General features: G+C 40.6%; 1 protein-coding gene across 3 annotated transcripts in view; it reads left to right on the top strand.

Moving 5' to 3' along the window:
* Nucleotides 1–27732, top strand: part of CNTNAP5 (contactin associated protein family member 5) — a 760035-nt gene that overhangs the window by 426099 nt on the left and 306204 nt on the right. For all 3 annotated transcript variants that reach the window (XM_014782496.2, XM_087435029.1, XM_087435030.1), the window contains 2 exons: nt 570–719; nt 3354–3525. In XM_014782496.2, coding sequence (XP_014637982.2) covers nt 570–719; nt 3354–3525 — 322 coding nt within the window. The remainder of the gene's footprint in view (nt 1–569; nt 720–3353; nt 3526–27732) is intronic.

The following is a 27732-nucleotide window of genomic DNA, read 5'->3' as shown; positions in this document are numbered from 1 at the left end:
AAGGTTGGGATTGAACTAGTGTGTTACCTCTCGCTGACGGGAGACTGCCTCTGCCTGGCACATCACTGGAGTCTAGCTTTCCTCTTCTACTTTGGCCTTTAAAAATATTTTTTACTAAAAAAGAAATATAAGCCATTTGTAGAAAAATGTGAGAAAACTAAAATTGCCTATAACCTCACCACCCAGAGATAAAATCACTGGGAACATTTTGAGATTTTTTTTTTCCAACCTTTTACTCTGCATTTACATATCAGTATGTCAATTAATTTGTTACTTCCCTTTGGTTGCAGTATACATACAAATTTGTGATTTTCCCTTTTGTTTTTAAACCAAACATATCAGAAGTTGTTCAGCCACTTCTAAAAAAGAAAGGAATAAAATTCAGTGGTAAAAAGAGGAAGAAAAATAACTCTTGTGAAGCAGCTGGGTATTTAGTTTGAGCAAAATGAAGAGTGGGGACTACTCTGAGAAAGCACGTGGGCCGTAGCAGGGGAGGAAAACGAGCCCACTCTCTCCAGACCTCCCCACATCAATCATCCCTACGCCTATCCTTCCTGTTTCTTTTGCAGGCAGCAACTTGAATGATGGCTTGTGGCATTCAGTTAGCATCACCGCCAGAAGGAACCGCATCACTCTCACTCTGGATACCGATGCAGCGTTCCCGGCTCAGGACACTACCAGGGTGCAGATTTATTCTGGAAATAGCTACTACTTTGGAGGTAAATTCCCCAGATTTTGAGATCGAACATAAAGGAGGGAGGGAGAATTCAGTGGACAATTATTTCACTTTGATGATTCCTTCTTTGTCAATTAGACAATTCTCCCAATGCAAACGCACACGCGCGTGCACACACACACAAACATCAACCCCCAAGCCCAAAATAATAACAAGCAAACTCTCTAACAGCTGTGCAAATATAAATTATCTGGGTCAGTGCTGAGGAAAAAAGAACTTCAGCTATAAGAGCTGGCGTTACATAACACGTCCAAAGGAGATTTTTGTAGCCATGCCAAGCTCTGTGATCACACTCGAAAGGAGAAACTCAGCTGAAAACTTGGAGAAAGTGTACCAACAGTCAGCAGTGCCTGTGGGAGGAAACACTGAGGTGGGAAGGCGCAGCCAGCACGCTCAGCCGTCTATATATTTCTTAATCCTCTATCCGTTCCTTCTCCACATTTCTGGAGGCCATGCCCACGAAGTGGGGCAGCTAAAAATGGGGAAGACCTAGAAGGCCCATGGTCTTGCAGCTCCACAGGAGCAGCCAGGACAGCTCCTGCCCTCTCCAGTGCTAGGTGAATCCTGGGAACCTTTCCAATGACCAAAACACAAGGGCAAACTGGTAAAATGAAAAACACATGATTAGGCATCCACTTATTTTTATAGATGCATGTATATTTTTATTTAGTTTTCTCAATAAAAATATCAGTTAAAAATATTAGTATCTAATTTCGTTGTCAGCTGTTTGTAATATAGAAATAATTTCTAAAAATTAATTAATCTCTATAGCTGTCTGACCTTAAGCAAGACACTTAATGGTCCCTGAACTTCCTTACCAAGGACACGGGGAGACAAAGCAGAATTGCTGGGCGAGTTCAGTCAGGTCAAGGTTTAAATGTATAGCACAGTGCTTCCTACATGGCAGGGAGTGGACATACGGGTTTCACCTTTTGTGAGTATGGGCATGGGCTGGGCCTGGTTACAGTTTTCAATTTTTTTTCCATCAGGAAACTGAAGAGGAGTATTGTGTAAAATGATAAGATGCAATCTCTTAAATAGAATTTACAAATCACTTTTGTCATGCCGATGACATGTGGTTAAGCTTTGAAATACAAAAAGGACTTTGCACAGATGCAGTGTACATACTGGGGTATCCTGGGAGGGAAGCAGTGTGGAGCCATATCTGTGTGGTTTGATTTTAAGGCCTCAGGAATGGCCTGTGACCTTCACAAGTAAGTAGAACCAGGATTAAATCCCAGATCTATGTTCCCCATGACCCACGAGTGACAGCAGAGGGATGCTAGCAAATGTAGCACAAAGGCTGCAGGAGAAGGGCCTTGGGGGCCCCAAAAATATATGTCACAGACTGTGTAATTTTGCATCATATGCGTGTTTCATCAACTGAGAGAGAAAAGCAATCTTGTGTTTATTTCTGGGGAAAACGATGTTGAATTAATTATAGTATGTAAGCGTCCGAAATGCCTCAAAGGCAAAATGGCTCCCCTCCCCTAGTTGAAGTTAGAGGTGGGTCTTAAGGGGCACTGGGCTTAGGAAGTGATGATTTATCTGTGATTTGAACAGTGTTTAAACAAATGCCCCACACGTAGACTGTAAACTTAAGGAAAGTGAAAAATGAGTTTGAGCAATAATAGTCAACTTGCATAAATTCTCTCTACAGCTTCAATTAGAAGTTGTAGCATCTCTCTTCATTTTATAGTGTGCCTGCGAGCTGTTAACCAGCTGCTGGGCTTCAGCCCAGCAGTGACTGTCTATTAGAGATGGCTGAAATAATTCCCAATTATTTATGGGTTATTGCCATGTTTTCAAGCTTGCATTCCCATATGCTCTGAACCTATTAAAACCATCAGGATGGAGTTTATAAAGAGCACAAGCACTCCTATACCTACGTTGCTCTATACTTGGCCTAATGAGAAGTAGATAGGCCCTGCTTGCCAGCTATGCTAAATCAGCACAATGCATTTTTTTAAAAGAATACCCTTTAGAAAGGTATGGTGTTAACCTTTTTACGTATGCTATTACAGCCCTATAACTATGTGCATTTAAACTCTTAGTTCCTTTAGTGTTTGGATTTGCTTTGCACATCACTTCAAAATTCCAGTTATGATCCTGTGTGTACCTTTCTCAGGAACTAAGCCCCTTAATGCTAACAATTAACCAGACAATTACTCTGCTGCCATCCTTACCTAGAGCATAATTTCCTTTGAAAATGTAATTCAGAATTGAATTGTGCATTTAGAAGTGTGTTTCAAGACAGAACTGAAATTCCTAAGTAGTTATAATATGTTGCTTCCTTGGGATGAGCGAAGTATGCCGTGTGCAAGAATGGCAAATAGCTTACCAATGGGAAAAAAGCAGTAAGAATGAGATAAATGCTGTAGTGTTGGTATTCCCTTTAACACATTTTGTTTTGTGTTCTATACTGTGATTGAGTATGCCCCATTTTGTAGAATTCTGTCTCCATCTGAGAATGCTAGGATTTACAACAAAAATGCGTGCACTGCTGTGAATGAAAAAGCACCAAAATAATTAGACCTCAAGGTTTTCCATCAATAGGTTGCCAAAGCAATGACTGATCATTTCAGCATTCTTCTTCATTTTTTTCTCTGTCCCACAGGGTGCCCTGACAATCTCACCGATTCCCAATGTTTAAATCCCATTAAGGCTTTCCAAGGCTGCATGAGGCTCATCTTTATTGATAACCAGCCCAAGGACCTCATTTCAGTTCAGCAAGGTTCCCTGGGGAATTTTAGTGATTTACACATTGATCTGTGTAGCATCAAAGACAGGTAATTATTGTCTCTTCTCCTCTGTTCTCACACCCCCTTCCCATTCTCACTGTTCTAAATATGAGTTTCTTTAAGCAAAATTATAATCCACTGACATTAGCCATATTAGACATAATTGAGTTGCCTAATGGAAAATATTTCTGAAAGGATTTCAGGCCCAGAGAAAAATGGTTTAAATTAGTTGAGTCTCTCTTCATGTTGACTTGCAGTAAATGGGATATGCAAATTAAATCAAAATACAAATTTGTGAAAGGATTAAAATTTTATGCATAAACATTTGATTACTTTGAAGTTAAGAGTAAAGCAAAAAGAGGGAGGAATTACTTCTCTCCTCAACCATTTCATTCTTCACTGCAGGGAGAGTCCTTGCTAACAGAGGCAGGTGAGCAATAGGCCCTCTGGGAATCCCACACCAGAGGTGTGGGCACTGCCCAATCATACACAGCAGCTCTCTGCGGGGGCTGATCTTTGTCGCATTGCCCCTAACCCACTGCTTCTCTGGCCCAGAAGAGACTAGATGCTGGACAGAGAGAATCAGCACTTTTACTCTGCAGCCTACAAATCCAGTAAAAGCTCAGTTTCTCTCTTCATTTCTCCTGGGCTGTGGCTCTTATGTTTGAAGTTTCTGGATTCGAAGGCATGCTGCAGAAAATTAAAGTGGATCACTTCTGAGTTTTCAGCAAGGTTTATCATGTTTACCATGTTTCTTCTCTAGCACTTGCCTCCTTCATTCTTCCCATTCTACTCACCCTGGTCAAAATATCGTTTATTAAATGGGTGAATAGTATGTGTTAAGTGCTTGGCTCTGTGTTGATGATATAGAGTCTCTGCACGTGTTTCTTCAGAGAATAAATTAGTCATTACAATAAAGTGTGATAAATGACCAAGAAGCGCACCCTTATTTGTGGGACATATGACAGCTGCAACTTAGTCCAGCCTCGGCAGAGTGAGGTCAAGGAGGTTTTCAGGAAGTTGTGCTGAGCTGAATCTTTAAGGACAGGCAGACTTGGCTGAGGAGGGGGGGTGTTGGTGTAGAATGAGTTGGCAGGATGTAGCACTTGAAAGGGCATAGAAATCAGAGGGATCATCACTCGCAAGTATGTCATCAACTCAAAACACCTACTTTTCATTTTAAAATCTCTAATATTTGGGTGCATTTTATAGTTGATGGTGTGTAACAGTTTAATTGGCAACATTTATTTTTCTTAGTGACATATAAAATAATGGTATGTCTTACAATTAATGGTGTCTTAGATTCAATAAAATGTAGCTCAGTGGGGATGGCAGGTCATTGTGGTGGAGCACATGATGGGAATATGGCTACAGATGTGGGCCAGTACCAATTACGAGGAACTGTGCCTGCAGAAATTGGCTTCACGTTCTAGGTGAGAATCAAGAAACAAAGTAGTCAGATTTGCTTAGTAGAAAGAGTACTAAGGAAAAAGTGAGAAGGATGGGTTCAAAGAGAACCAGCCCAGAGCTAGAGAGGCGACTGTCGCAGTCCAGGGGAGCAACGATGAGAGGTAGCAGATGCCTCTTCTGAGCGGCACAGAAATCAGCTATGCAGATCATAGTCTCCTCTAATGCTCAGAATGACCAATATTATTTGGTGGAACTTTATGTGCATGTTTTTCTGTTAATACCACTACACATGGGATCGTCAACAAATCTCAGAGACTTCCTGGCTCTTCTGCTTCATTTTTTTCTATTTGACCAGCTGGAAAAGTGGGTAATAAAATGTGTGCTTAATTAGAATGTGCTAGTTTAGAGACCTCAGAATAAAAGATACTACACAGAATGGTAGCCACCCCTATTGTCTTTATTAATGATGAGGGGGAAGCAACTGACTTCACCAGCCAGCAGGGCCTTTTGCAAAGTGTAGATCAATAGAAGGAACATTTATCAATGAGGATCTCTTATGATAAGTTAATTTCTAATCAAGGAAGCTCTCATTATTTTCGATTACGTGAAACTCATTGCCATCTACACTGCATCATTACTTTTGTGTAATTGCAGTCAGTATAATTGTATTACATACAATTGTGTTTTGGTTAATTATATAATAAGGGATTGTGTTTAGTTTAGTAGGTAAATGGTACGTTTTTCTTGATTTACCAGACAGTGTCTATAACAGAAGGGAAAACTGTGGTAAAAGGCTTTGGTTAATTAATTATTTCTTGAACTTACATTTAACATTTGTTGGAGAGGGGCAGGGGTTAGAAAAGTGGGTGGTTTCTGAGTTTTGCGTTTTATTTTTAATGTGTTAACCAATGTGAACCTGATTTAAGAGCAAGTTAGTCTTTGCCTTCAAGAAGCTGGCCACTTAGGGGTGGCGGCAGGATATGAGGGGAGAGGTGGTGGTGAAGAACAGTCTGGCTGTGGTTTTTCTTACCTGTGCTCCTGTCTGGAAAGTCCATGGGGACAGCCTTTGATCTGACCTAAGAGTCTCTTCTCTCCCAGACCCTTTCTCTGCCCCTTCCTTATAGGCTATAGAGACCCAGTCCTCCTTCCTGCCCTCTCAGTGATTGCCAGCCGCACCCCTCCCTCTTTTCCCTCAGAGTAAGCAGCCCTGGCTGTGCAGGGGAGTCAGCCTTCCCAGCTTCCCTTCCTTGCTGGACCCCACTGGGCATCTTAAAGACTTAAAGACTCTTAGTGCTAGTCACTTTGGGAAACCAGATATGGGAAAACAAAGGTAGTATTCACAGAAGAGGTACAAATCTTCCAAAATCTTAAGAGCTTCCTCCAGGCAGGTCATTTAAGCAAGTTCCCTTTGAACTTGCCTGGGGCTGCAGCCCAGTCAGTACAAGTTTACAAGCCACCCTTGAGTCAATGTCTTGAGTAAAAGCTGAGAGGGTCCCTTCTCAGGGACAAAGGTAAATAAAATAATAATTTGCATCTCAGTGATGGACAAATTACCAAATCTTCTGGCCTCAGGAAGAAAGGAGGTGAAGTAACTGGCCTGGCCTACAGCTCTGGCAGCTGGGAAAGTGTTGGCTTTACGAGGCTTCATCAGCAGGACTCCTCCTTGACTGACAGTCCAAGGACGGGTTGGGAGAAAGCAGCAAACCATCCTTGTAGGAATCACAGTTGGGAACAGAACAGATCATTCCAAACAGACTCCATGCACTTACAAATAGTCTCTCTAAATCTCTAGAATCAATGTGTAGCCACCAGCCATCCTCTGCAGGCTGAATCTCCAATCCCATGCTTTCCACACTGCAAGTCCCTGTTCTTCATGAGCTACGTTTATCTCTTGCACCCCCTTGAACTTGAAGTAGGCAAGACATGATATTCTAAACTATCATAGAGCAAAGTCACCCTCCATAAATGCTTCATTCCCTGAACAACTGTTCATCACACCCTTGGTTATTCAATGTCATAGATAGGCAGTCAATGTCATAGATAGGCATTGAGTGAATGAGTGAGGCAGTCTTGTGTATATACTTGAGTAGGATAAGATGTGGTAAAGCTGTAGAAGCCATGGGAGTACAAGGGCATTAAAATCCCCGTTTTTTAAAGGGGGTAAACTAAAATCTGGAGATGTGTGTCAACTGTACCGTGGTCACAGGATTGAAGTTGCAGTCCAGAGTTGAGCACTGCCAGTTCTTATACTCCCTTGTGCTATCTACCCAAAAGGCACTGACTTGGACATGCCAGTCATTGTGTGTCTGTGGCTCTCTATATACAAACCCATCTTCTGCCTAACCATATAAAAATTTTTCAGGGATATGCAATGTATCAAATTCTTTGTAAACTTTAGGTGCTAATGAGATTCCATTTAAAAAAGGGAGGTTCAAAGTGGTGTGCCGTGTCAGGCAGCGTCTGAATGAAGTAAGGGTGGCCCAGTCTCAGTGTCCCACCTAAAGAAGTGCCTCTTCCTAGGACTTTTGTCAAAGGATCCAACAAATCAATTCCAGGAACCATGTCCAGTCCTACAGGCTTCAAAGTCTAGGGCAGAAGAAACAAATCACCAAGTGCTATCTAAGAATTTGAAGTGGAGATAGGCTCCAAGTGTGAAGCCACACTTGGAGGAGCAAACAGGGATACTGGTGAGTCAGCTGTCTGAGGTGGGAGCAAGTGGAAGTCATATCTGGGGAAATTCATTAATCCCAGTGCAGTGGCAGCAAATTTGAGAGGTACTAGAGAGTGTTTAATTCTCAGTCCACTACTTATCAGCTTGAGATAGGACACATATTATTAAACCTTTCTGTCTATGTTTTCTCTTTTGCAAAACCAGGATCATAAAACCTACCTTTGCATTGATTGTTAGATGAGAGAGTGTGAGAAGTCAGGTTCTCAGTTGCACGTCTAGTAAATAATAAATACTCAGTAAATGTCTGCCATGTTAATTACCCATAGCCAAAGGTTTGCTAACTCTCTAGATTCCATGGGGAGGAGAAGCTCAGGTCTTTCTCTGAAGTTTTCCCAACCCCCACCATGGCCAAGTGACTTCCAGTAGTTTCCGGGGTGGATCCCCATAGATGTATCTCACATATGCCCTCAAATCAGTCTGCTCTGTGTCTCCCTTTAGGCTTTGACTTCCACTTATTCAGAGGAGCTGCCCCTCTGGGCCACCAACCACTGCCCATTAGGAAAATGCCCGTTAATTTGGGCGCCAAAATTGTGGTCTTTGGATTCTCCTAAAGCATTGGTTTTCAGGGCCTGCATAGGGTAAGGAAAGCATGTGATGAGCCTGGGGCACCAAATTTAAGGTGGTTGTTATTTTCAAGTTCATGCATGTGCAGACTCTGAATTTACATGAACCTGAGAGTGAGTGCCTCCTTAAATTTTGCAGGCAAATTCCAGCATGTTTGCAATAGAATCACCAGGGAAGGTTGTTAAAACTAAAATTACTAGGCCCTGCCCTTGGAATCTCTGATTTTACTGTGGTGGGCTAGAGAATTTGCATTTCTAACAAATTCCAGGGTGCTGCTGGTGCTGCTGGGCTGGTCCTGGGACCAGACTTTGAGAATCACTGCCCTAAAATTTTCAATCCTGGAGACCATCAGATTGTGTGAATTCTGTATAAAAGTGGTGTAGATGGGGGGAGAGGGACGGATCTGCTCCAACTGGGCCCCCACGCAGCTGTCCTCCTGATCATAGTGTCACAGGCTCTCTGAAAATTTCCAGCAGCTCTGTCTCAATGTCCCTTTCCAAATGGATATTGAACTCAGTCCAAGAGATACTGTGGAGGGCAACTGAATTCCATCTCCCTACAGACTTCCCTGGTCTTTGTCACTCAGCTCCTCCCCTGATTCCCACTAGAAAACCTTTGCGAATATAGATGAAAACAGTCAGATCCACATATGAGTGTGAATGAAGGGATGTTTTGGTTGGAAGGGAATGTAGTCTTAGAATAGCTGCAGCTGCTAACAAACATAAATTGTCTTTTTGTATTTTGAGGACAGTTGACTTGCTGGCCCTAATGAAAGTCATAGGTTGATATTTCCTTCTAGATAAGCCTCACATCCTGGGGGTAGTGGTGGTGCCCTTATCGTGTGAGTGACTCCATCCACCAAAAGATATTGCTACAAACCTTCATAAAGATTGATAGAGACTGATTTCATCTGGTCTTCTGGTGCTAGCAAAGGGTTTCTGTGGTCACATGTTCCGTTCTTGAGTCCTTTCCTCATAGACTGATGATATAAGAGAAGGTTCTTGGAGATCATCCAGCTCTGGTTTTGCTTAGAAGGAAATGGAAGTCTCGCAGAGTATGGCAAAGGCAGATATGGAAGCAGGGGCTCTGCTCTTGGGGTCTTTGCTATTGCATCCTGTGGAGCCTTTTTTTTCCTGATCCTTTCTAAAATTAAACAGTTTGCTTGTTCCAATGTGTGAATCACATATAGAACACTGCTTTAAATTTCTTACAGCCAAATAAGTTATGAAATGTAGTTTCTCACTCCATAATCACTTCCCTTTCCCCCAACACATATTCTTTTAAGAAAAACATCTGCTAAACTCTCTGGTCAAGATTCTTACCTTCTTGGTTCAGAGTGACGTAAACACTGGAAGCGGGGAAGCATTCTGTTGGACGAACTCCCATAAACAGACTTCTGCTAAAAACCCACCCCGTGTGTGGAAGTTTGTTAAAAACAGTAGGTTATATAAAAAACAATTACATTGCAGGGTAATGCATATGTTTTAGTTCTTCTCTAAACTTGAAACCTTTATACTGGGTGCCGGAAAAGTTATTGTAAGGGCAATGCCCACACAATCTGAGCTTCTAACTCTAAAGTGAGAAATGCTGCATATGGTGTTCTCCTTTAGCTCATGGGATGGGGCCAAAAACAAAACAAGAGCACTTCTGCTGTTTTTATTTATCATTTTTAGTCTATTTCATGGAGGAAAAGGAAAGGTTAATTTTATGTAACAGTTACTGAGCAAACATGTTCTAAATATCATTTCATTTAATTCTCTCTGTAGTCCCGCAAGATCCACAAAGTGGTTCTCAAAGTGTGGCTCCCAGGCCAGCAACACCAGTATCACCTGGCAACCTGTTAGAAATGCATATTTTCAGGCCCCAACCCATACCTACTGGATCAGAAACTTGGGGACAGGAGCAATCTGAGTTTTAACAAGTCCCCCAGGTGGTTCTCATGCACACTCAGACTTGAGAGGCCTTGGTTTGCTCCATTATTGTTATTTTAGAGATAAGAACACCAATGCTTATGGGAGGTTCAGTAAGCCGCCTAAGGCCGCATTTTTAGAAATTGATGGAGCCAGGGCTCAAATCCAGACTTTGCTCATTCCTCAATTCATATAAATGGGGAAGGCCTATTGCCTAAAGACCAGAGAAAGAGGAGAGATGAGCTTGGGTGGCCAGGGCAGGCCAAGGGAGTGTCACTGAGGAGATGAGATGTCAAGAGGTACTTGAAGAGTGGACTAGGTTTAGGGAGGTCAAGCAAGGGTATTCCTGGTGGGGTGGGGAGAATAAGGCTAGGAATGAGAATGGGTGAGGTGCTGGACATTTGTTTTCCTGGATGGGAAAGCTTGCATTGGCATCAGTGGGTGAAAGAGAACTTAAACTCAAGGCCATAGGGAAATTGACAGGATGCCAGACAGTTTAAAATCTGAGTAACAGGCCATACTATAGCTAATCCTGAAATAATGCTTACTGTATGCCAGCTCATCTTATAAGTGTTTGTGTGTGTGTGTGTGTGTGTGTGTAATATGTATATATATATATAGATCCTCACAGCAATCTTCACAACAAGTAATATCATTAGCTCCATTTTACAGAATGAGATTGAGGCACAGTGGCACTAAGTAACTTGCCCAAGCTCTCACAGCAGGTATGTGGCAGAGCCTGGCTACAAACCAAGGAGTCTGGTTGAATAGATTAGTTAGGCCTGTCCTTGGACTGTGCCACTTCTAACTTTGCAGTTAGGAAGCATCCTACATTCTTCAGTAGGATTGCAAAGTAGAAAATGATGCGTTTTCATCTTGTGTTCAAATTACGAAGCAGGTTGTATTAACACAAGAAGAGAAGGGATATGGGCCGCAATGGATGGACCACCACAGATGCCTGAGGAGTTATCACTCATGCATCTCATTGTCACAAACTGTGACAAACACACTGAGAGAGACTCAGAGACCTAAAGCTTCCACCAAAAGACACACGCTTATCTATTTCTTTGGGCTGATTAGAGAACAGAGGAGCCTCAGAACTAACTGAATGACTGATTGTCTTGAGGAGGTAGATTTTGAGCTGATTTGCTGCCTTTCATCTGGAACTAACAGAAAAAGTACTGACTTATTTGTCTGCTTCTTAAATGAGGGTTACTGCCCACCACTCATCTTATACCTCTTTGAATGTCAGTAGAGAAGAGTGACTTTGGAGGAATATGAAACCAGGGTTTGATTTGAATAAGTGACCTTGAATGAGTGCATCTGTGTTATGTTACTAGCTTCATCTCTCTCATCACTTGTTTTCACAAGAAAAGTGGATCATTATCTTGATGAAATGTTACTTCTCTACTTGTGCATGAGGAAGGGCACAAAGGCACCTTTGATTCATGGAAAACACAGAGCGTCAACAAAGCCAAGGGTGGCACTTCATTCTGTCCCGTCAGAAGATGGTGAGGCTCTTCCCCACCAACTGGTAATCTGAAATATTGATGCTGAAAACAAAGCCAGAACAATGAGCTGGGTGAGTTATCACAAGCACTTCCACAGATGAGGGATTCATTCCAACAGCTATAGTTATGAGGTTGAGGTGAGATGTGCATGCTCAGATAGCAGTAAGAAAATGTCTGTCAAAATCAGTAGGTCCTTGGATCATCTCTCCTGAGAAATACTGCCTAAGAAATTTAGATGTTTCAGACGACATGGAAGCCAAGGAAAACTTTTGATCTGGATCGAAACATGAAAACAGTTTATTTTAGATTCTTAAGTCACTTCTGTGAGGCAGTGCTTATATTTAACTCTGCAGAAAACATTTTTAAATTAATAATAATAAGAAAGAGGCTCTTCCTTTATTGCTCCTTTCACACAATCAACATCTCAATAAGCCTGCATCCAACACCCTGATAAGGGCTTTCCATCATTTTTCACATTCTCCAAAGAGTGCTCCCTCCTACATGGCCAATGTCACTTTTGTTTTTTTTCTCATCTACATTGATGTCCACCCATAGGGCTGCTGAGGCAAAGCACCTGTAGCTTTTAACACTGTTTTTCTCTAGTCCAAAAGCATTCATTGGTGGCCCATTGTAAGCACCATTTATAGACAAAATTGGAAGAAAAAAGGAGCTTAAAATGTTTTGACTTGGGGAAAAAGGAGGTCTGACCTGTGATAAAATGTCCTCCCTTGTTGTTTCTGCAGTGAAACCTGGATTTAAAATTAGCTCTATGTTATTTTTATCTTGAATGAAGATATCTCATAGGAAGTTCACAGAACTAGAATCCGGCCTCCTGGGTTTTCCTGTGACGTGGACTCCTGAATGCTGAGTTAGACCACCTGCTCCTGCTTCACAGGCCTGGTCGGCACGATGATGCACCACTCACTTGAACTCTCGCAAGGCCCAAAGGGAACATCGGCCTCCCTGGTTGGCAGATGAGGAAACCAACTTTAACGTAAATTTAATAATTTACCTCAAAATGAAATCAAACTTAGATTTTGAGGTGGTGAAGTCCCTGCTGTTTACATTTTAGCCTGACTTTGAACACAACCAGTCACTTAACTTCCCCATATCTCAGCTCCCTCAGTCATCAAACAGGGACAATGTATACATTTTATGACTGTAAAGTGTTAAACAAGAGCAAGGTGCTGTTATTACTGCCTCCCTCTCGGAGTTGTGGCAAGGATTGACTGCAAGCAGGAAGATGAAAGTTCTTAAAGTTAAAAGCAGGAGAGACAGATATGGATGGGGCGCTACATATCTCAACAGGCGAGGTTTTAGAAAACCCATACCCAGGCAGAATAGGATGACACTTTTCGAATAATTTACCTGCATACATAACCTATTTTATTTTTTGGACAAATGATTAATGTTTTCACTTGGTTTCAGTTACAAATTTGAAATCTTCTCTGTAGGTTTAGCTTCATCTTGAAAAGATCGCTTCAACGTGATTTACTAGGCCAACGGTAGGGCCTTTCTCTCCTAACATTGGGATATACGGTGGACCAGGCAGGAGACATCTCAACACCTGGAAAATGCAAAGGGAAACAAACAAACCTAAAGCAGAGAGTCACTGAAGAGAATTTAAAATATCATACTTTACAGTCTCTGAACTCATGGGCTGCCTAGCGCAGCCAGAACACCATTAACTTTATCGTGACAAAGTATTATCATCACCTTACTACCTGCTTTTACCTATGCTGAAAAACGTAATTTTCTCTGAGATAATTAGGTAGGGGGCTATCCCTGCTTTAAATATCAAAATAATCCTAGACATGGTTCTGAAACAACTTGAGGTTTATAGATTTGACCAAATAATTTTATAGAGAATTACAGAACCTCACAGTCTGAAATGAGAATCAGAGGCATTAACTTCAGCCTTTGTGCGTGCACATACGTGTGTAGATATTCACACACACAGTACACACAATATGACACTATCCAGGCAGTCCTGTTGCACTGCTCATTCCTACTTGCTGAGAGACTGCCCATGTTCTGCTGATCTTCCTCTGTGACCCAACCATTCACTCAGCAAATCTTTTCTGAGGACCCACTATGTGCCAGGCACATTTCTTTGCCCTGGGGACCCAGGAGAACAAGACAGAGTCGCTGGTTTTCCCTGCTCTGCTCTCCCTTGTGTCGTTGGATCGGGGTCCTGTTCTTTACTGTTATGGGCCATTCATTCATTCATCCATTCATTCATCCATCTCTTGTATTTGGAACATCTCTGCTGGGTCAGGTGCTGGGTAGGAGCTGAGGATACAGCTGAGTGAACATGGCACATCATCCCTGACTTCGGAAAGCTCCGTGGAGGGACACATATTTTGACCAAATAATCATGGAAATAAATATATACATTCCAAAGTAGGATGAGTGGCATGAAGCAAATAAAGAGAGTACGAGGAGAATCTGAGAGGAAGGCTGGTTTTTACAGGGGCAGGGGCAGTGTGCCTGGAAAGGGAGATATGGGCGTTACTATCCTCATACTCTGCAGATGAAAGTGTTCTGAGGTCACTGCCAATCTCCATCATTGAATTTCTCAGTGGTTTGCACTGTTCCCTGCCTCCTACAAACCTCTGGCTGGCGATTCTGATGCAGCCTCCTGCCTGTGGGGGTCCTTGCTGAAATCACTCTTTGCTGTGGGGCTAAGAGGATAGATAAGAATTGCAAAATTCTGCTTTCTTTAGTGAGAAGGGACTTTACAATTGGAGTTTTAGCTGAAAACAAATTCTCCACATTTTCCCAGAACATGAGTGTGCTGGGAATTCCTCTATCTGCCATTAATAACATCCCCCTACTCCCTCCACCCCACATGCACACCACCATCCTGGCTGCCGTGGTTAAAGGGTTTACCTTCTAGTAATTCATTCCTAATATCATACACGCTACACCAACATTTAACAAAATAGGAAAAAAAATGTACATGTCTGCCCGCTCAAAATAAACACCAGTGTGAAGGTGGGATGATATTTCAGCTGGCAGGTTGGTAAAGCCCAAGAATCTGAAAGTGACAGGAGGAATGTGCATTTTAAAGGTCATTCCAATTACCATGCCTACTCATGTTAAGCTGCAGTTCTGGAGTTTATGTGAAAAGACCCACACACTGGGGGAAAAATGAGAACATGTGGTTGGCAGGGACTTGAGCAAATAGTCGGGAGAGTAATACAAATTACAATTGTTTTCAGTGATATTAAATAATTCTTCAACATCGGAGACACCTGAGAAGTAAAGGAAAGCCGAGCATTGATAAAGAGCAAATCCTCGTAGCTCTAAAAACTGATTCTGTCATGTATTGTCTTCCAATCCACATTTTGCACCATCACATGGGAACCCATAAGAAGAGGTCCCTAGGATGAGCTCCTGACTGAATTAAAATTTCCATTTGCAACCATTTCATTCTCTACGTCATAGTAAATTCATAACACAACTTTTCTTGATAGAATTATCCTAAATGTAGAACCACTTTTTAGATAGGAGAGTAACTGAGAACTATTCTCAGTGGCAACTAGCCTCATACCTCTCTTCCACTTCCCCAAATATATATAAATCTAGCTATCTTGAAATTCAGATTCTGTTTTCTGAATTTGCTGAATTCATTTCACATGCTCTCCAGCACATAGATGGAGCAGGAAGCACTAAACAGAAGGATCCAAATCCCCCAGCTTGCCTTTTGAGGTCTCCCATGACGTCCCCCTTTCCTTCCTATCCACCTTTATCTCCCACTATATTAAATCATTGTTCCATCTGTATGCATTTACTGAGCATCTGCTACATTCCAGAGTATGGATATATATATAAAATCTCTGCCTACGAGAAGCTCAAGGGCAAGAAAGCTAGACAAAATCATGGGAATTTTCCACAGGAAAGCTCATGGCACCGAGGGGCATGAAGCACATCTGAGCTGCATTTTGACAGGCCAGTAGAAATGGAAATAGGAGTGGGAAGGGCATTTCCAAAGGGGCCAACACCCTGCCCCAGAGCAGACAGTCTCATTCCAGCCTCTAGGCACTTGCTGCTAAATCACTGGTCTGCAGTTCCCTTCCCAGATCTTTTTGCCCAAATTCTGACCATCTTTCAAAGGCTAGTTCAAATCCTACCTACTCCATGAAGTCTTCCTGATGTTCACGATGATCTTTCCTTATTTGAATGCCTCTGGCAATTTCCTTCTCTATTTCATTTAGCTCCCAATCATGACCATTACCTGTTTATATCTGTATTTTGCCTTCCCAGAGAAATTTCTTAATGCTTACCGATGCATTCAGCTGAGAGCATGGGCTTTGCAATTATTAGTTGGCTAATTTAAATCTTAACAGCTTTTGCTCATAGTAGCAAGGGATGAACTGCATCTGAAACTTATGAAACTCAACGTGCCTCTTGGAGTTGGATACAGTACTGCCTCAAAACATGGAATGAACTTGATTATCTTTAATATCTTTGCATATCCCAAACTCTGGAGACTGTCCAAGATTTGAGAGTTAAAGCACTTTACCTCTTTCTCATCTTGAAAACTTCCCAATGTGGTTCACACCAAATATCACTCTATTTGAATAGCTAGAGTGCCTAATAAAAGCAGCTGGTGCCAGCTGTCATCATTCACGTGGCGTTAAGTGCTCCTTCTGTGAGCGCTAGCGAGCAAGAGTATTTTTTAGTGAGGCCATCATAAAATTAGACAAGCAAACCATAGCAATGTATTTGAGCAATGTAATCTATAAATATTACAGTAGAAGGAAGCATACAAGCACATTATCCTTATTACAATCTTAGGCTTTAAGGAAAAAAGTGGGTTAGCTCTGTAAGAGAAAGCAAGTCTGAATAACAGGCAACTCTAGAGAAACATACAAAGTATCTTTGGGAATTGACAAAGGATGTCCCCAGTCTTCTGGTAATAGGATCTGGGGAGTGCACCCTCTGGAGTCAGGGAGCTCTAAGCAGCTCCTGGAGCTTGCGTTGGGAAAGGTTGAGAAACTGGCATTGTTTACCTATTAGGAGTGGGATAAAAAAATGCTACTGAAGGATGCCAGTGTGTCTGTAACCATGTCAGATGTTTATCTGAAAGTGAAGTTATTGAAGAAGAATAAAGGTTTCTCATGAGCCCACAGAGCAGCACTGGAATCACATACAATCCGTACTCTGTCACTGTCGTTATTTTTTCTTTCTTTCTTTTTCAAAAGTGCCTGGTAGAGACTTAAACAACATTGTTATTATTCATTTCGCTATGTCAAATTCTCTAGTGACTCCTAACATAGAGGGCTACTTCCAACTTTTGCCAAATTCCATCTAAAGCCTCTTTGTAAAAAAAAAAAAAAGTATATAGAAGGTGTATTTGTTCTTCCCTATCAGGTTTTCCCCTTACTTATTTCTAACCTCTCTTCTAACTAAAGTCACCTAAATTTAGTAGAATTCAGCGATAGGACAGGTGGCATATTAGATTTTTTTCTTCTACTAATTATCTTGTTCAAATCTATGGAGAGCTATATTAAAATGTTTAAAATAAACTATTCTCTATTTTGCAAAGGCAGGGTCTGAGGTATGTGGGTGTTAAATGACTTTTCCAAGATTATATGGTTAGCAAGTGTTTTCATTCGAAGTCAGTGGGCTTCCAAACAACTTGTCAATAAAAGAAATAATATTGCCCTTTGAAAGTTAAGCTAAACATCTAATAGATCTTTATGGATTATCTTGAAGATACATATAGTCTCGATGCCAGGCTGGACTATGCCTGGATTAATGCTAATATTTCTAAAGGAAAAGTGTGTCAAATAAAGGTAGGTCAGTAAGAAACAAAGTCACAAACAAGGAAAATCAAATAGACAAAGCTAATTGTAGCTGAAGAGCTAAATTAAGACTTCTTTAACCTCAGACACTTAAAAAATAAAGCAGCCCATTTCTCCAGTGCAACATCAACTGGAAAGAGATAGAAATGCCGTCAATTGCACACCCCTGCATTCCTGTACTCCTGATCTCAGAGTGTAGGATCGTCATATTCCTCCCTGGAAATGGATGAAGCCTATGGGGTTGTAATGTAAATTGCTTTAATGGATCAAATACTAGTTGGACTAGACCAGCACTGTCCAATAGAACATTGTGCAATGATGGAAATGATCTCTTTTATGCTGTCCAACACCTAGTCACTAGCAGTAATTGAGAACTTGAAATGTGGATATTATGACTGAGGAACTGAATTTTTCATTTAATTTAATTTTCATAAATTTAGATGCAGATGGCCATGTGTGGCTAGTGACTACCATATTGAATAGTTCAAGAATAGACATTCTGCTTGTGCCAGTCTTCATGGAGCTTACATTTATCTTCTAGTTAAGCAACATAGAGCTGCACCTGGGGTAATTCTGAAGATTAGGTTTTGGCCTCAGAATTAAGACCTGGTGGGTGGATATAATGCCAACCCTACCAGCCCAGGCTGGGCATAACCATGGTCTATATATTTCTTGGTGCTCTTTCTCCAAAGACATGTACATCATAAGAGAAAGGCTTATCACTGCTTGACTTAATTTCTCCCAAGATCCTGGCAGACAAATGGTTTAACTATTAATATTTCAAAATGTCAAAAACTTTATTACTTAAGAAGATAACTTTTCTACTTCAAGTATTCTTTTGCTGTATCTGTTGACCAATTCAAAGTCACCTTCTAAATAGGGATATTTTTTGAGCAAATATATACATATAATCTAATTATAGACTATCAATAAGGCTTTGGTTTCTAATTTAAAGAAGAGAAATTTCTTCACTTTTTTTCCATCCCAAGTATCATAGTACATGCTAGGATTATTGATAGATCTCTAAAAATGGCCTGCCCAAAGCCAAGCAATGTGGAGTGTGAGGGAACCCTGTCCGGCCAACAAAACCTGTGTGAGTTCCCTCACTAGTGTGGGTTTGGACCAGTCAGTCAGCAACTAGTGGCACTGAACCCAGAAATCCCGGAAATTTCCTTGTTCTGATTTCAAGTTTAACTGACAGCCTTCCAATATTTTGCAGCTCCGTGAAGCTTACCTAAAGGAAAACATATTGGTCAATCAGGTGGAAATATGGGGCTCTTTGTAAATTAGAGCTTTCAATGTAAATTCATGCACTGGAATTCTAGTATTACACACCAGTCTCTTGACAGGTTTGCTTGCATGAGTCACAGTCCTGGTGACTAATAGTCCTGGAAAACTCTCAAGATTGGATTTCAGTGCTTGCCAGGTTGAGAGCCCAATCTTTGGATGGGATGCTTTCCAAGGTAGAGGCTGCCTAATGGGGTCTCTGTAGCCAGCTAGTTGACTTCACCTGAGTCTGTACTAGCAGAAATAGCCTCAAATAAAGACAGACACCAGACTGTGGATGTTAACCTAGCACACTTTTCAATGCTGCCAATAGGTTAAAAGTAATCTTAAGATTTGACCTCAACCCTATTGGATAGGAGCTTCAAGTTTTAGAATACATAAAACTCACTTGGAAAGCTGTTTTAAAATGTAGATTTCTGGGCCCTGCAACCCCAGAGATTCTGAGGAAGTCTACCTGAGAAGGAGACTTGAAATCAGAATTTTATCAAACACCACAGGATGTGTGTGGATGGGTCTTTCAGAAATATTGTGTCAGCAGATTAAACAAAGAAATTTCCTTATTGGGCTTACCGTAATACAGTCCCATCCAAATTTTCTCACACAATGGGGAACTAGACTCCTAGTTGTGCCTAATGTTATGGTATTCTGTAGAAAATGATTTCTTTGTTCAAATAAATTGAGAAATGCTAGAGCAAATAAAGTTAAATGGATTTCTTTACTGCAGGATTTCTGTGTGTGTGATTGTGCACATGTGCGCCCATGCACTTATAAACTGTGCAAGAGGGGAATCATTTAGAAGCAGTTCACAATTTCACAAATATATTTGACCATGAAATCCTTCTTTCCACGGACTACTTCCTCACATAACATACTTTTGGAAATGCTGCCCTGGAGTATAATAAAATAGGAGTAAACACTAGGAGATGGTCAGTAGTGTAGACAAAGTGGCTTCAACCGCAGGCATTAAAGAGAACTAGAGGGTCATAGGCAGACATTTGCCTTCCCCTTCCCTCTTCTCAACAGCACCAACATTTACCCATTCAGGTAATTCTTGTGCCTCTTTTTTCCTTCTAATTCTGATGTCCAGGACTCCTGCTTTTGATTGGTACATACCTGGATATACAGGCTGTCTTTTAAACTTCTGTGATCTTAAATAAGCTGCTTTATTTGTGATCCTCACTCTCCTAGAGGTAGTGATAACCATCTTACAGGATTGTGTTATTGATTAGCTGAAATAATTATTCTGATAGCCTAGCACTGAGTCAAGCACACTAAGTGTGGCATTTAACAAATGGTAGGGAATATGTATTATTTTACATATACAAATATTTTGGGGGAAATTCAGGAAGAAAAGAGATGGAATACAATGTATGATTTATTTCCTAAAACCCTAGGGCTGGCAAACAGGCTGCAATTGTTTGACCGCCATGATTCTCCCGACGGTGGCTTCAGACAGTATTCTGAGGGATTCCAAGGTAGAGTTCAGGCTCAGTGGAGCAAGACTGCGGAGAACGACTAGCCATATCTGCCGTAGGTGGGGGTGAAAGCAGGATGAGTTCCAACTTTTTTCTTATCCATGCAGGAAAAGTTAAAAACAAAATGAGAGGTGGTCTCTGTCATCTGAGAACTGACTGTCAACATGTCGTTCAATTCCAACTGCATAAAAATACAACTAATGAACAGTATTAGTGACTGAACTTTATGGCTTGGATTATTAATTTTGAGAAGAGAAAGCTTGGTGTAGGTTTGGAACAAGTATTCATTTTGGGGATATAACTTAAGCTGAGCCTAAAATGGCAGGGGGGATTATTATACAATGGTAAGAGACCACGAAGGCAGTGAGTGTGTGGATTAGTGGGTTAAAACAGGAACCATGGGAAGTCCTTTAGAAGCCATCTGTAATTCTGTCTATCCAGGACCTCTGTCTGTGGTTATCTGGGGTTGCTCTTCCTCATCCTCCTTTTCCCACCACATGTTTCTGTGGGACTTCTGTATTCATACAGAACTCCTGGCCCTTGGCCAGGGTGGACTGATCCATCAAGCCAAGCCAAACTAGCTCCTTCCAGGGAGTCCTAAACTTGAGATTAGAGAGGAAGCTTCTTTTCTAATACAGGAAGCCTTAGCTTGCAGATCTCAGCAATCGGCAGCCCTGTCACAGGAAGGAGGATGGCATACAGGCAGAGTGAGTGAAGTCAATCCACAGAGCAAAGCAAAGGCCAGGGAGGAGTGAGACCCCTGGTTGCATTCAAACACCCAGGCCCAGCTTTTTCTGAGGCCCAGCTGCATCCCTGTTCTCCCTGCAAAGGAGCGAGAGATGATGTTGAGAGGTGTTCAGTTCTTCTTTGGGTTCTCTGAGCCCGTGACCCCTCCTTTACCCAACATGGCTTTAATTGGATTTTGAACATTTCTAGCTAAGGTTCTTATTAATATAAGACTTTTTAGACCACATTTTTCACACTTTTAAGTTAGATAATGAAGAATCTAAGCAAGTTGAAAGGGAAAAAATATAATTATGGGAGGAAGTGTTTAGTATTTTCTTTCTTGTTTTTGTTCTCCATAATCTCCATGTGCAAGGGTCATAGCATTTTAGTGTAAATTGGATTCAGAGCCTATTCCTAGACCAGACACAAAGTCCAGGGCCAATGAAGTTGTTGACTGGCTGTGGTCGGAATCAGTAGCCACAACCTGCGGCTATCTGCGATCTGCAGTTTTATCGCTAGGCAGTGAGTGGCCGCGGGGTTTGGTTCAGGTCTCTGCTGCCTCACCTCTCAAACCCAGATGCAGATCTTAACTAAAACAGAGTGGTAGCTGCTCAGTTCCCGCCAGGAAGCCAGGTTTGCTGCTCAAGTGGACAGGGCAGTGATGAAACTTAAATGAGCAAAGATGAAGTGTGACCTGTCTTAGCAGCTCCTGATCTTAGCAACTGAGAATGGAAATGCCAGATCTGCATAGACAGTCTGAGTGGCAAACTGAGCTTAGCAACGTGCAGACCAAATTTCTCCCTCCATAAACTGGGAAAAACATATCTGTTACAAAAAGGAAAAGAAAACATAGTCTGTATCTGTGTCACAAGCCACCTGCAAGTATAGATAAAAATAATAATGAGTTAACACTTATTCGTGTTCTACAAGACCTTATTTAATTCCCAAAACAACTCAGAGACTGGTTTTGTCTTGATTTTACTAAAGAGGAAATTAAAGCTCTGAAAGGCATAAATTTCAAATATCATGCAAACTAGAAAGTGACAAAACTGGGATTTGAACTTGCATCTCTCCAATCTGAAGAGTGGGTCGTTTGAGTGCACCCTGTCACCTCTGTGAAGGAGCCTACACTCTTCCTCAATTAGGGCACAAGGGAACAGTCCCAGACGGGCCCTCATTCTGTCATAGCACAGTCTCTGTGCTCAGAAACAAGAGCCTCTGGTGCAGCCTATAATTCTCTGGTTCTCAAACACCAGCTCAAGCTTAATTTTATCACATGACCTTTAAAGTGAAAATAAAAGAACCTTTCAAACATGTCCAAATGGATCAGCATCCTGGATAATCCAGGCCCTGCTGATATCATGTGTGTTCACACTATTTGTGGGTTCTAGAGGTCATGAGAGTGACCACAGTAGCCGGGGCCAGCCTGGACAGTACTAGTCTCCATTGGAAAATAAAACCTTGGAGGAGTCTGGGTAATAAAACCCAGAGAGAGATTGATGAACTGTGTCCTTCTTGGCATGTGTTATGTGAGTGATTTTCTTTTTTCTTTTTGCAATGAAATCCTTTTATTCTGCCAAGTAAAATCGTAGAACTCCATAACAGATGAAAGCAATATTTGAAGATCAAATTAAATATTTCTAAACTTGGTCTATGAAAACAATGACTTGACTCAGGGGTCACAGATTACTGTCATACGTTAACCTCAGCATCCATTTTATGTGGTTATTCACATTAACAGTTTTGGAATAAATAACATTGATAAATTCTTCTTGATTCAGAACATCCTGTGCTTTGAAGAAATGGCCTTTGAAGAATGCTGAGCATCTCTTGGTCATAAACATTAGGTTTGCAGAAGAGTGGAGAGAGGACCTTCCCATTTTGCTGTTCATTTGCCATCAAAGGCTAGTGCAGGAAGGAGAAGTGCCCACTATGTGTGGCGGGCTCTGTCTTGGACCCCAGTGGTACTACTGGGATCACTGATGTACACTGCAAACTTATTTGACCATCCTTGCTTTGTCCATTATCTGGGGATCTTCTCATCAACAATTGACGATTGACTCCCTGCTATGAACTAGACCCTGGAAAATTTAGGAAACTGACTTCTGACACTCTTCTTTTCATCCACTTAATTCCTTAATGTCTGCATCTGCTGTAATTACAACAAATTTCAATTATAATGAAGATCCAACTGTGGGGGTAAAATGGGATTATGGTAATCATTAGAATGGAGAGGCATAGAAATAGGTTTCAAAAGCTTTCAGAAAAGCTATCTGACCAAAACAAGATCAATGCAGTCCGCTGGTAATTAAAGCAAACAAAGGAACACAACCTAGCTGATTTTTAATGTATGAGCTTCATTAAACGGCTTACATTAGTCAGCTTGCATTTTGAGGCCTATTGAAATGTTTTGTTCTATTGTCTCTAAGGAAAGCATATAGAAATTGAAATTGACTTTCAACTGTAAAAGAAGAGATGAGAATTCTTAAAAAGGGAAGTAATTCCATGGAGCATAAATACATTCAGACTCATTTATAGATAACTGTTTATCTGAACATTTGGGAATTTGAAAGGCCTGTCAATAGATGTCCTATTCATTTCAATCAGTTATGGGAAATGGAGAGGAGGGAAATTTAACAGTAATAATGAGGAAAAAATATTTCTATAGGTGTTTATGTAAATACACTGAATATTTTTTGAGGCTGATTTATCTTTTAACAGATGACTTCCACTAGATGAGTTTAGGTTGGGGGTTTTTAGGGGATGTGCATGTGTCTAAACAGTACATATGTTTAAATGAGTGCAATAGAAGGATGGACACTCAGTTAACCATTGTGCTTTATTTCTTAGACAAAAAACGCTTTTCTTTTAATTGTTATAAGTGACTTTTAAAATTTACTTGGATCGATAGAGGGCCGTAATGAATGTGATCATTAGGAGTGTATTACCACATGGGCTTTGTTCTAAAGGAGCAGAGGCCTCACCCATTGAATTTTATTTCCCAAGTTTAATCAAGGAGGTGGAGGGCGGTTGGTTAGAACTGGATTGCAATGCCTGCTCTGCTCTAGCTGGTAAGCTGAGAGCTAACTGAGCCTCGCTAGCTTTACGCATCAAATGAGACTCATCACTGCACCTCTGACTCTTGTCCAGCTGGTCTCATCCCTAAGAATGTGTCTTGGGACGTCTTGAGTCTCTCTTCTTAGAGACCTTTTCCTAAGTGGAATGAGTTTCTCTTTGTTCTTGTCTAATAGCGAAATGAAATATGAGTATAAGCTCGTGTATATATTTTCTTCCAGTTTCATTGTAAAACCATGACCAACTCAGAAATATATAATATAAAGAGTGAGATGGTACTTTTATTCCCATAGTTAGCCACTATTAACGGAGTACCAGTTTGGTCGATTTCCTTCCAGACCTTATTCTTTCTGTTTAACAACAAAGAAAATAAGAGCAGAAACTGCACATGTTACTCTGCAATGTGCTTCTTGTACTTTGTACTAGTACTTGTTCTAGTACTTCTTGTACTAGTATATTATACATGGAGAACTTTGCAAAATCCTTACATATAGACATACATATTCGTTTTAATTGCCTCATAGCATTCCATAGTATGGATGTACCACCATTTATTTAACCATTCCCAAAATGGTGGAATATGTTTCCATTTTTTTAACTGTTAATAATGATAATAATTTTATATATATCTTTGTGCATCTAAGAAAGTACTTCCAGGGCATTATTCAAGTAGTGGAATTGCTAGGTCAAAACAGATACGTGATTTAAGTTTTGGAAATGCCGCTAGTCCACAGCAATGGACCTCACACATTGCATGAGCAAGAAGGAGCAAAACAAGGAAACACTGACAAAGGCCATAGTGGGGCAATGTGCAAAACAAGAAGAAATACTCAGAAAACACAAAGAAAATAAAAAGAGCCACTATCCAAAATTTATAAAAATAATGCAAATAAAATGATGTAATGCTTTTTCCATGACACTTACAAATTAAGAAAAGTAAAATAAAATCCAAGGATGGCCAGTTTTGAAGAAACAGATCCACTTAAATACTGTTTAGGGGAGTTTAGAGCATTTTGGAGGAAAATTTAGCTAACAGATTAAAACTGAAATCTATTATTTTCACCAAAAGTACCCACTAAGGTGACAAAGGGACATACAGAAACAGGGAACTATAGACAGAATTCAGCGCTTCTGACTCAACAAACGGAAGTTGCTCCCGGAGGAGGCTCGGGCACATGTGCAGAGCCTGATGGAAGAGCACGGTGCTCCCTGCTAACGTGGGCGGCAAAGACGGGATTTAAGACCCGAATTATGAACCAACACAGGTGCTGATGAAAGTGTTGTTACCACACAAAGGGCAGGATCTGCTCCCTGCCAGACTAAAGCCAATCATCAAGAGGCAAGATGATGGCAGAGAAAGGGCAGTTTAGTACAGCTTGCTGGCAAGGGGGAGTATGGCGGACTAATGTCTGAAAGAACCTTCTTACAGAACAAAGACTACAGGCCTGTTATATAGGGGGCTGGTCTCTGGGTGGGGGAGGCATCTGGTCTCACGGTGGGGGCATCCATCTGATCTCCTGGTGGGGGCATCCACCTGTTCTTAGTTCCTGATAGTCTTTTGTTTTACTGGATATGCATCAGAGATCAGAGCAATGCTCTAACCCTGATCTTTCAGTTGTCATTGATGATGGCTATCAGCATAGATCTTCTGCCCAAGGGTCATCACATTCCTAAGGAACTCAGAAGAAAGCCATGGACTTATAGTAGCTGGGAGGGGCCATAAAATCCACAGAGCATGTCTGGGTTAGTTAATCAGAGGTCATTCAATGTTACAATAGGGTTTCTTTTCTACAATATGGCTTCCCTCATGTCAACCTTGTGTTGAGCCAGTATCATTGTGGCACCCACAAAGGAGGGTTTTTGTATGCAAGAAAGATGGTTCGCAGGGTTTATTTTTGGTTTCGAAGAGTGATATTGAATTTTTTAAAATTACAAGCTCAAAATTCTGTTTTATTAAGTTTTCTTTCTTATTTTTTTAATTTAGCTCATGAAATTGTATTCTATTTATAAGTCTAGCAAGTATTAGCAATCATATCTCAAGGCATTTGAATAAAGCTTAATCCCATTAATGGATTGAGTTATTTAAATACCTTCAGATATTTTAAACTACGAGTATGATATGTTTTATATGCTTTCCAAGTAGTTCAATTTACTGCAGTAGATAATAACAACAATAAACAAACACATAGGGACAGAGATTGGATTGGTGGTTACCAGAAGGGAAGGGGAGGAGGGTGAAAGGGATAATTCGGTACATGTGTGTGGTGATGGGTTGTAATTAGTATTTGGGTGGTGAACATGATGTAATCTATGCAGAAATAGAAGTATAATGATGTACACCTGAAATTTTTACAATGTTATAAACCAGTGTTACTGGAATAAACAAAAAATAAAAAAAAATAAAAAAACCCAGAATGTCACAAATACTTGTAAAATTTAAATATCCAGAAAATGAACATTTAACTTTGGTGAACTTAATTTATCTTAGATGTACTACTAAGGCAGATTTTTAAGGTCTAAATCAGTTATCTTATAATTTTTAAATTGGAGTTTACAAGGCTCATACTCAAATAGGCCAAATTCCCTTAAAAATTACAAGTACCAAAGAACTATCAAAAAAATCTTTTCAAAGTTTATTACAATCTTCCTACAAGGGAAAAGATCTATCTCAGGCCAATTTAAAGATTTACTTTTGGCAGGGGCCTTTTTTAGAAAGAAAGAATTAGATATTCCTTGTTAGACTGACCCTCTCCCCCACTAAAAAAGAAAAAAGTCCAATTAATACTTATCAGTTTCCTTGACTTGATTCAAGACTGTTTCAGGTCCTAAATAAGGTTTCTTCTAAGGTTGACAGTCAGCTGACATTGGATCTTAATCCTACTAAAATCCATTATAAATAGGCCTAAGCATTTTTTCAAAATCAAGAATGCTAGTTTCTTCTCTGAAAGATGCAAATTACATCCTACAGAAGTTTCTGGCTGAGATCAGCTTTGGGACCATTTTTCTCTTTCAGTACCATATTCCTTCTTTACCTAACAATATTAATGTTAAAGTTTTGATTATCTTAAATTTTTGATACTGAATTCAGAAATTTCTGGGATTAAACATTTCATGCCTAAAGAAGACACCTAACATACTAAGTGATGAAGATTTGGGCACGATCATTGTTATGATGCTCATGGAGCACCCTGGCCCCTATGTGTGGATGCTCAGTCAAGGGCTCTATAACATTCACGAAGCCTGTATCCCTGCATTCAAAGACCAAAGATGGATCCTGAATGTATTTTCCACATTGCTTAATAGTCCTCGACGGACTTCTGCATTTTCTATATTTGTAGGATTATATAATTCTTAAGTTTATTTTAAATAATATGCCATCAATTTTTGGACAAGTTAAATGGCTTTGTCTGGCTTGCAATAATAGCTGATAAAGCCCTTCTACCAAAAACAGGCAGTCTAGAAGCAATCACAGTAACTCAGATAGGCTTAGGAAAAGTACAAAAAGTCTCTGTCATCTGAAAAAAATAAAATGAAGCAAGAGCAGAGCAGGGACAGGGGCTATCTTCTTAGCGACTTATTTTAAGGATTTCACAAATTAGTAGTAAAGAGGGATTGAAAATAGAATCAAACCTTCTTTCCCCACCCTTCACCACTGTGGAGAATTTATAGAATGAATTATATACTATACTGATTATATAATAAATATATACTTTATTCTGTAGTGTGGCTTTATTTATTCCCAGTTAACCCAAT

Source organism: Ceratotherium simum, chromosome 9, assembly GCF_057802395.1.
Source record: "Ceratotherium simum simum isolate JZ-2026a chromosome 9, ASM5780239v1, whole genome shotgun sequence".
In the NCBI taxonomy this organism is placed as follows: domain Eukaryota; kingdom Metazoa; phylum Chordata; class Mammalia; order Perissodactyla; family Rhinocerotidae; genus Ceratotherium; species Ceratotherium simum.
Note: the sequence above shows the minus strand (reverse complement) of the source record. Positions and strands in the feature narration are given on the sequence as shown.